Source organism: Trypanosoma conorhini (assembly GCF_003719485.1).
Source record: "Trypanosoma conorhini strain 025E chromosome Unknown Tco_14.4_contig_00090, whole genome shotgun sequence".
Lineage (NCBI taxonomy): Eukaryota > Euglenozoa > Kinetoplastea > Trypanosomatida > Trypanosomatidae > Trypanosoma > Trypanosoma conorhini.
This window is the reverse complement of record NW_021704177.1, coordinates 1-8,730: the sequence shown is the minus strand read 5'-3', so window position 1 is coordinate 8,730 and position 8,730 is coordinate 1. Positions and strand designations below refer to the sequence as shown.

The following is an 8,730-nucleotide window of genomic DNA, read 5'->3' as shown; positions in this document are numbered from 1 at the left end:
CCTCTCTCTCTCTCTCTCTCTATTCACAACAGAGTATTATTATTTTTAAATTGAAATGTAATCATTCTTCCTTTGCGCTTGCAGCGGCATTCTCTCCCTGGTGGAGGGCCCCAGTTGCAATGATGACTCCGCAGTGCCGGCGATGTCGCCCACACCTTGGCGCGTGCAGCTGTTGGGCGAGAAATCTACTGCATTTGTTCTGGGCCTTCTGAACATGGCGCCACCCACAAAAAAAAAAAACGTCCGCATCCCTCATTTGCTCGGCAACAGTTTTTATAATTCAAAATCTGGTTGCAGTGCGGAGCTGCCTGTGTTTCGGGGTATTAGACGCTGACATCCGCAGGGGAACTCGGCTTCGTCTGCGATGACGCGGGACGCGCAGCTTCCCAGGAATGCGTATATAGTCCCGTACTGGACCCTGGCGCCACGCTGCGGTATTTCCATTTTGCGCCAGGCAATTGCAAAATTAAGAGGGTTATCCGGCGATTTTGCCCACGACAGAAGCCTTTGGAGGCGATGTTTTTGCCACTGAACTGTAAATGCCATTGAGATCTATCTGCCTATGCAAAAAAAAAAAAAGAATCTATATTTTTATATATGCGCGTGGGTGTTCATGTATGCCTTTGTGTGTTTTTGCCGACACTGGCGTTACTCTCAATTGTGCACCATTCCTCTTCAGCTCGTGGGCACGACTGCTGGCGGGCGCAGAAACACAGTGGTATGACCTCTATGGCGCTTTCGTGAGTTCGTCTGTGGCGTTTGCTTGTCGTGACCGCGGTAATTTTGGTCATGCCCGTTCTGTAAAAGCAAAATTTCAACCGCTGCGCCCACTTTCATGTCAGTTCTCAATTGCGAACAATCAAAAAGGGGAAAATAAAATAAAATAAAGGAGAGGAGTAACTGGAATAAGTGGGACACGACTTGCATCGGGAGAAAAGACCTACCAGCTGTGAGTGGGGACGGTAGGCAGGCTGTCGTACTCCTTTTGACTCTGAAGCCGCGCTCGCTGCGCGCCTGGGGCTTGGCTGCCGTGTTTGGGGGGCCGCCTTCCGTCTTCCATGAAAACTGAAAGGGTTGGCCTGTTTTCGCGTCATTGCTTTCGTCACCGGGGCCACATGGCGCAGCCGGGGGGCTGGGCAGCAGTGGAGGACATTGTGGCGTCACAGGCAGTCGCCGCCATGGAGGATCTTGCGAGGGAGTACATGGCGTGCTTTGGCGTGGGCCACGTGACGCCACACATCATGAAATGCCTCATGGAAGTTGTATGCCCCGAAGCCATGGACGACGCGAAGGTGGCCGCTATTGATGAGATGAAGTCCCTTCATCTCGGCGCGCAGCCGAAGCAGGCGGCTTATCTGCTACGCACGCTCTTGAGCCCCAGAGCTGCGGGCGTGAGAGATGTTGTCTCGCGCTGTGCCGCGGAGCGCCGTCGGCTCACGCTCCAGATGGCGCGGATTTCCCCACCGACGCCGTCAGCGCGGCTGGAAGTGCTGCCGCAAGTGAACAAGATTGGGGCGGAGGAGGGGGCTCGTGCCGTAGGAGGAGTTCTTGAATCGCGGGAGTTGCTCTGTGCGTTTGCTCAGCGGGCTCAGCCTCTAGAGACTGAGCTGCGTCACGCCCGATCCCAGTGCGGGTTGGTGGACGAGATGCGCTCGTCGGGGCTCGGGCTAGTTGTGGATGCCACCGCAGCCGTCGCTGCGACGGACAGTGCGGACCCCACGGGCGGCTATGCCCCGTCAAGAGATTTTGTGCTTCAGGCGGCGCGGCAACTCTTCGCGGAGTCACTTGCCTCCCGTGCGACGGAAGTGAATAGCGGTCGGCGTGACGAAAGGCAAAAGACGCTCCCACCGCAGGAAAGCTTGCATGAAAAAGGAGAGGCACGCCTGGGAGAGGTTGCTCCGGCGACGCGAAAAACCGCACATGACGCGCCACCGCTTATGGGCTTCTCTCTCACGTCCCCGAAGCCAGTTCCTTTTCAGAACTCTGAGGACCATGCGGGGAGGGAGTTTTGCGACGTGCTTCCCCCAACGACAGAGGCGATTTCTGCACAGGCCCTCTCTGCTCTGCTGGCGGACAAGCGTCCATGGCGCGTTCAAGAGGAGGAGCGCATGTCACAGGAAAGAGCCTGGAGCCCGCTTGGCAAGAACCGACTTGCATACGCGGAGATGCCGACAGGCCCCTCGGCGTACACGCGCCAGTCGGGGGTGCGCCATGTGCTACGCCTGGAGCAGCAAACCTCGCGCCTGTTATGGTCGTGATAGCAGAGGGACACAACAAAGGGCACCTTCTCTCTCCAGAGCAGTGAGCGCAGTGTGTGGTGGAGAAACGACGAGTGGTGCCGTTTCTTCTTTTTTTCAATATCGAATTATGTATATACACACACACGCGAGAAATGCGGGATTGGTTTGGCCTATTCCACACCACACATTCCTTCTCCTGTTTGCTGCTGCGGGGCGGGAGTAGGAGCTACGATGCCGCGCCTCTTTCTATACCGAAGTTTCTGTGCTTTATTAGCGTCTTGCCTTTTCCGTATTTTCTATTTCAAGGCGATAAGCTGGTGCCTCTTGCCGTGGCATAATTTTGTTTTTATCATTTTTGTTTTTCTAGTTCTTCCGTTTGTATATATATATATATATATATGTGTGTGTGTGTGTTTGTTCGGGCGTTGTTTGGGGGGGAGGGGCGATACCTGACAAAAACTGATGGCAACCCAGCTGGGGGTTCGTTTCTACCATGCCTTCACGAAACGGAGTCCTGAGCGTGTCATTGCGTTGCGTATTCCGCCGGGTTACAAGGTCCTCTCGCCGGCGGTGTTCGGGCGCATGGAGCCACCAGCGCCCTCCACCACGGCCAACCTGCGTAGCGGGGTGGCGCGTGGTTCGTCGTCCGCCGCTTTCCGGGCAGTTGCTCGGCTCCCTCGTTGCAGCGTGCGCGGGCGATCAAGAGCGCAACTGCGTCGTCCGTCATGGCGGCGGAGAATGCTTCACCCTCGTGCCACGCCACAGGCATTCGCCCCCGGACACCCCCGCAGGAGAAAGTCCTGCGTGGCGTGAGGAGTGGGCCGCTGGCAGTGATGGACCGAGCCGATAGTCTCCTCGAGGAGGCCCCGGCTGTGAAGATGCACCACCGGCCATGAGTGACGTGGGCCATTGACTTGCCCCCGCCGCATGGTAGTTTCTGTTTTCTTTTTGGCGCTTCTCGCGCCCCCAACCCCGCTGTGTTATCTGCACTTTACCGGTGACACGGGTCGTTGGCGTCTACGTTATTATAAACTGGCCCGAGAGAGCGGCTTTTTTTTTGTGTGTGTGTTTCCGGTTGGTTGTGGTGGGTTGAGTGACTGAGTCGGGAGATGGCATTTCTTTATTATTATCATCATTTTCTTCTTTTGCGTTGTTTATTTGGAGGTTATTAATTTGTTATTTGTGTTTCTGTTTTTGTTTTTGTTTTGTCTTGCCGTAGATTTGCCTTCATCAACGATGTGGCGGCAGACGTTGACGCGCCGCATGCAGTACGGCTCCACGCCAAAAGAAATCCGCTACTCCATGGAGGCCCGCAAGGCGCTGCTGCTCGGCGTCGAAAACCTCGTGAAGGCGGTGGGCGTGACACTTGGGCCGAAGGGGCGGAACGTCGTGCTCGAGATGCCGTACGCAAGCCCGAAGATCACAAAGGACGGCGTGACGGTCGCGAAGCACATTGAGTTTGAGAATAGTTTCGAGAATTTGGGCGCCAACCTTGTCCGACAGGTGGCCGGCCTAACGAACGACAACGCGGGCGACGGCACGACCACAGCCACCATTCTCTCCGGCGCCATATTCCGCGAGGGCTACCGCAGCGTTGCGACCGGCACCAACCCGATGGACCTCAAGCGGGGCATTGACCTTGCCTGCCGCGAGGTGCTCGCCTCCCTCGCGGAGCAGGCGAAGCCGGTGACCTCCAAGTCAGAGGTTACACAGGTGGCGATGATATCCGCTAACATGGATAACGAAATCGGCGCCCTGATTGGCGACGCCATGCAGCAGGTTGGTAAGGATGGCGTTATCACCACACAGGAGGGTCGCTCACTCCACACGGAGCTCGAGCTTGTCGAGGGCATGTCCTTTGAGCGAGGTTATACCTCACCCTACTTTGTGACAAATACCAAATCACAGAAGTGTGAGTTAGATAATGCATTGGTATTTGTGGCAAATCGCAAACTCTCCAGTGTGGCACATATCCTTCCAGCGTTGAACTACGCCATTCAGCAAAAACGGCCGCTGTTGGTTATTTCGGAGGATCTAGATGGGGAGGCAATGCACACACTTCTGTACAACAAGATGCAAGGCCGAATTTCTGGATGTGCGGTGAAGGCGCCTGGCTTCGGTGACATGCGTATCAATCAACTGCAGGATATTGCTGTCTTTACCGGGGCGCAGATGGTGTCAGAAGACTTGGGGCTCAGCCTTGACCACAACGATTTCTCAGATCGCCTGCTTGGGTCGTGCAAGAAGGCGACGATCTCTCGCGATGAGTGTATTCTCATGGAGGGTGGCGGTAGCGCCATTGCCGTGGAGGAGCGAGTGCAAATGATTCGGGACATGATTGCTGCCGAGGATCATGAGTACAACCGCGAGCGACTCGTTGAGCGGCTGGCGAAGCTCTCGGGCGGTGTTGCCGTTGTCAAGGTCGGGGGCGCCTCCGAGGTGGAAATCAATGAGAAAAAAGATCGCATTGTCGACGCCCTGAACGCCACACGCGCTGCCGTGGCGGAGGGCGTCTTGGCCGGCGGTGGCACGGCGCTTCTTATCGCCTCTGTGCGGCTGGACGCAATCTCCAAGGACCGTCGCCTTCCGGGGGATATCCGCACCGGCGTCAACATTGTGAAGAAGGCGATACGGTTGCCGTGTCGTTGCATCGCGGACAACGCCGGGGTGGAGGGCAGCGTGGTTGTGGGCAAGATCATGAAGTTGAACGACCCTTCCTTTGGCTACAATGCCCAGACGGGCGAGTACGTTGACATGTTTGCCGCCGGTATTATTGACCCGATGAAAGTGGTCAAGTCGGCGGTGGTGAACGCGTGCTCCGTGGCAGGGATGATGATTACAACGGAGGCCGCGGTTGTGGAAAAGGACATGTTTGCGAAGGAGAAGCGGGTGGAGGACAGAGGCATTGAGGACAAGGAGAAGATGGAGGGACTAAGCACCATGCGCAAGCGCGTCAATGAGTCACAGGCGCCGCTGCCGGCGCTTTCGCCGCCGATGAAGTTCCCGATGAAGGGGATTTGAGCGGCAGGGCCGACAGATGAGCCCCAAGTGTGTGTGTGTGTGCGTGTTATCGGCTCCTCCGCTGCTACCTTCATTGACGGCTCTGGGCTCGCCGCAGTCACGAGAGGGGATGCCCATGCCGGGGTGAATGCAGGAAGTAATGGAGGGAGGGAAAAGGGGGGGCCAAACCCCCAAAACAAAGGGAAGCAAAAACAAAAAAAACAACAAAGAAACGCATGGGGTCCTTTGCTGTTCAACACATCGCTCACGCGTATTCGCAATGCCTCCCAAAGCTGCGTCCAGCTTTCCTCAAGGGAGTTGTCTGGGAGGAAAGAGATGTGCGATGCCCTTCGTTTTTTTACTTTATTTTCTCTTTTTGCGGCACAGGGAGGTGTCTGTGTACATGTTGTTGCTGCTGCTGCTGCTGCTGCCGCCGCCGCCGCCGTTACTAGCAGCAGCGGCGCTGTTGCTCCCGCCTTCACAGCTGCAGTGGGTTCCAACCACCCGTGCGAAAAAAGAGGGACATGCGTGCGTGCATAAATGCACAAGAGTGGAGTTTCAATTTGCCCTTCTTCTTCCCTCTTGGCCGCTGGAGCTGCCGACCACATCTGCTTCTTTTCTTTGTGCCCTTTTTTACTATGCCCTACTTCTCTCGTATTTCGCTTAGGAATTTGGCTTTTGTCTTGTATTCGCCGCCCCCTTGCGCTTGTGCTGCAGAATAGAAGTGGGTCGGCCTTAGTCTTTACACGAAACTACTTGAAAGGAACGGAGAGTGTGGCAGTTGTTTGAAGCAGAGACAAAAATAGCTAGTTCTGCATTCTGTGTGAGGGTGTGTGCTTCGTATTTTTCATATACATACGCATATACCGACACAGACGTACATTTATATATATACATATATATAAATGGCTTTGAAAATAAAGAAGGTAGTGGATAACAAACCGGATGAGACCCGAAAGCCCGTAAAACTCATTCTTCTTGGCGACAGTGCGGTGGGGAAATCGAAGCTGGTGGAGCGCTTCTTGATGCAGCGTTATATTCCAGTTCAAATGTCAACATACGCCCTGACACTCTACCGCTACGACTTCATCAGCGGGGATGATGAGGCGATAGATGTTGATATTTGGGATACAGCAGGGCAGGAGCGCTTTTCAACGATGCATCCCGCGTACTATCATGAGGCCCATGCATGCATTTTGGTATTTGACGTGACACGGAAGGCAACTTATAAAAATCTGGAGAAGTGGCTTAGTGAGCTGCGCAATTACCGGGAGCATATTCCCTGCATTGTGGCATGTAATAAGATAGACACCGACCCGTCTGTGATGTCCAAGGCATTCGCGTTTGTAGAGAAGCACAACCTGACGTTACACTACGTCTCCGCTGCGGACGGCACCAATGTCGTGCAGCTCTTTGAGGCGGCGATTACAGAGGCGGTGAGGTACAAGAAGAGTCCGAAGAGCGAGGATTTCATGACGCAGGTGCTCGGATTTATAAAGGAAGGAGAACGCAAGGAAGAGGCGGCAACGGCGGTCCCCCCAGGCACCACTGCTGATTAATATAAAAATTCTGTCTGGTGGCGGCGAGAAGAGAGGTAGTTCAATGCTTTAATTCACTGTCCTTTCTGCCGCCGTTGACATTTCTTTATTTTTCCCAATTGGCTTTTTCCTTTTTTTTTTATCTTTCTCTCTTCCTGTGTATAATTATTTTATCTTTTTCTTTCGGATGGGGCCTTGTGGGATTCTGGTCCTTTTTTACTTTCGGGTGGATGTGGGTGATGGAGCCCGATTGCTGACGTTGTGTGGTTGTTGTTGTTGTCCAGGGATACGCGCGGCCGGAGGACGCACCGCCGGCCCTGGCGCTCACGGCCGCGTTGGTCGGCGCTGCTGCTGCCACGCGGGCTGCGCAGTGCGTGCGGTTTCTCACCCGGCCGCGCGTTGAGGCACGGCGGGGGGAGGAGGGGCGGCAGCGCCCCGCGGCCTCTGTCCTGTTTGCTGCTGGGTGCCTGTGTGCGCGAGGGCGGTTGCTGCGTCGAGCCGGAGCGGGCGGAACAAGTGGGAAGAGGAGGCGAGATTTAGGGGGGAAAACGAATAAACCGCAACACCAACGAAAAAAGAAATAGGAAAAAAAAAAAGAAACTGACCGGAAGAAGGATGAAAATGTACAAAGCAAAACAAAGAGAAAACGGCGTACATAAACACACAAAGTCACGAAAAAAATGTCGGGGTTTGCCAGCAGGTGGTGAAGGAAAAAATTTTTTGGCCTGCGTGTGTGGGTGGGTGTATTTATGTGAAAAGGGGAAATGGCGCGGAGCGAGGGGAGAGCATTTGACAGCTTTGTGCGTTCTTTCCGTTGAGGCTTGGTAACTGTTTAACTGTGCGCCTTGCATGGAGAACCTGAGCGTGGGACAGGGTGGGGAGGAGGAGGAGGAGGGAACTTGTTTTCTCTTTTCGTTTCTCGATCGTCGTGCGATGACGCAGGCGTCGAAGCACAAAGCGGCCCGCCGGTGTCGACTGCGATGTGTGGCCTTTCCCGCCCTGTGCGCGCACGTACACATACGCGCAGAAAAAAGCAAAAAGGCGACATGGTCCTGGCTGCGGGCGACGCCTATACTTCACGGTGCCGCACTTCAACAAAGTGGAGTGGGGCTCTGCGGTGTGGGGGTGTGGCGTGCAGCTTTTTTGTAAAAAAAAAAAAGCGGCGTCTCGCCAATTTTTCTCTGTGTTTTTTTTTCGTTTTTGTCCTTGTTGCTGGTGCTCTTCGCTCAGCGGCCCGCACTCCGGGCGAGGGAACACCAGCTGCCAAGAGGCTGCACAACAGATACTTGGAGGCCGAAGTCGTGGCCACCACGATCTTTTTATTGTTCCACTCCCACTTTTTTTTTCCTTTATTTCCTCCACTCGTCAAAAGCCTTGGAAGGTGGACGATTTTTGCTGCACCGGGATTTGAGGAAAACGTTGGGAAAGGGAGATCTTGTACGCGTTTAAACTAACAAGTGTGGAATTGCAACAACACGCAGAGGAATGAGCTTCAGCATTCCGCCGCTGCCGTGGGGCTACGACGGGCTCGCCGCAAAAGGCATTTCAAAGGAGCAGGTGACGTTTCACTACGACAAGCACCATCAGGGGTACGTGACGAAGCTCAACGCGGCGGCGCAGACAAACGCGGCGCTCGCGCGGAAGACCATCGAGGAGATCATCAAGACAGAAAAAGGCCCCGTGTTCAACCTTGCGGCACAGATCTTCAATCACACTTTCTACTGGGAGAGCATGTGCCCTAATGGAGGCGGCGAGCCGACGGGCAAGGTTGCCGACGAGATCAAGGCTTCCTTCGGCAGCTTTGCGAAGTTTAAGGAGGAGTTTACAAATGCGGCTGTGGGCCACTTTGGCTCGGGCTGGGCGTGGCTCGTGAAGGACACCGCCTCCGGCAAACTGAAGGTTTACCAGACGCACGACGCGGGGTGCCCGCTGACTGAGCCCACCCTGAAGCC

The 8,730-nt window shown here is 54.9% G+C and overlaps 6 protein-coding genes across 6 annotated transcripts, besides 9 other annotated features; 5 read left to right on the top strand and 1 right to left on the bottom strand.

Moving 5' to 3' along the window:
- Nucleotide 1: 1 nt before the first annotated feature.
- Nucleotides 2-21: a microsatellite.
- A 1,094-nt stretch (nt 22-1,115) lies between these two features.
- Tco025E_02329 (uncharacterized protein) lies at nt 1,116-2,258 on the top strand (the record flags this gene model as incomplete). The annotated part of the gene is made up of 1 exon (XM_029369257.1): nt 1,116-2,258. The coding sequence occupies one exon, from the start codon at nt 1,116-1,118 to the stop codon at nt 2,256-2,258; it is 1,143 nt and encodes a 380-aa protein (XP_029230621.1).
- Nucleotides 2,259-2,619: 361 nt separating this feature from the next.
- Nucleotides 2,620-2,640: a microsatellite.
- Nucleotides 2,640-2,658: a microsatellite.
- Nucleotides 2,659-2,763: 105 nt separating this feature from the next.
- On the bottom strand, nt 2,764-3,150 carry Tco025E_02328 (uncharacterized protein; the record flags this gene model as incomplete). The annotated part of the gene is made up of 1 exon (XM_029369256.1): nt 2,764-3,150. The coding sequence occupies one exon, from the start codon at nt 3,148-3,150 to the stop codon at nt 2,764-2,766; it is 387 nt and encodes a 128-aa protein (XP_029230620.1).
- Nucleotides 3,151-3,390: 240 nt separating this feature from the next.
- Nucleotides 3,391-3,447: a microsatellite.
- A 29-nt stretch (nt 3,448-3,476) lies between these two features.
- Tco025E_02327 (putative chaperonin HSP60, mitochondrial precursor) lies at nt 3,477-5,261 on the top strand (the record flags this gene model as incomplete). The annotated part of the gene is made up of 1 exon (XM_029369255.1): nt 3,477-5,261. One exon carries the CDS (start codon nt 3,477-3,479, stop codon nt 5,259-5,261), a length of 1,785 nt encoding a protein of 594 aa, XP_029230619.1.
- Nucleotides 5,262-5,288: 27 nt separating this feature from the next.
- Nucleotides 5,289-5,308: a microsatellite.
- Nucleotides 5,309-5,644: 336 nt separating this feature from the next.
- Nucleotides 5,645-5,711: a microsatellite.
- Nucleotides 5,712-6,145: 434 nt separating this feature from the next.
- On the top strand, nt 6,146-6,799 carry Tco025E_02326 (rab11B GTPase; the record flags this gene model as incomplete). The annotated part of the gene is made up of 1 exon (XM_029369254.1): nt 6,146-6,799. The coding sequence occupies one exon, from the start codon at nt 6,146-6,148 to the stop codon at nt 6,797-6,799; it is 654 nt and encodes a 217-aa protein (XP_029230618.1).
- An 82-nt stretch (nt 6,800-6,881) lies between these two features.
- Nucleotides 6,882-6,962: a sequence feature (A-rich).
- Nucleotides 6,963-7,028: 66 nt separating this feature from the next.
- Nucleotides 7,029-7,058: a microsatellite.
- A 291-nt stretch (nt 7,059-7,349) lies between these two features.
- Nucleotides 7,350-7,378: a microsatellite.
- Nucleotides 7,379-7,627: 249 nt separating this feature from the next.
- Tco025E_02325 (uncharacterized protein) lies at nt 7,628-7,927 on the top strand (the record flags this gene model as incomplete). Its single annotated transcript, XM_029369253.1, has 1 exon — nt 7,628-7,927. One exon carries the CDS (start codon nt 7,628-7,630, stop codon nt 7,925-7,927), a length of 300 nt encoding a protein of 99 aa, XP_029230617.1.
- A 336-nt stretch (nt 7,928-8,263) lies between these two features.
- Tco025E_02324 (iron superoxide dismutase) lies at nt 8,264-8,728 on the top strand (the record flags this gene model as incomplete). The annotated part of the gene is made up of 1 exon (XM_029369252.1): nt 8,264-8,728. A coding segment is annotated over one exon (465 nt), but the record flags the coding sequence as incomplete, so codon positions are not given.
- Nucleotides 8,729-8,730: the final 2 nt, after the last annotated feature.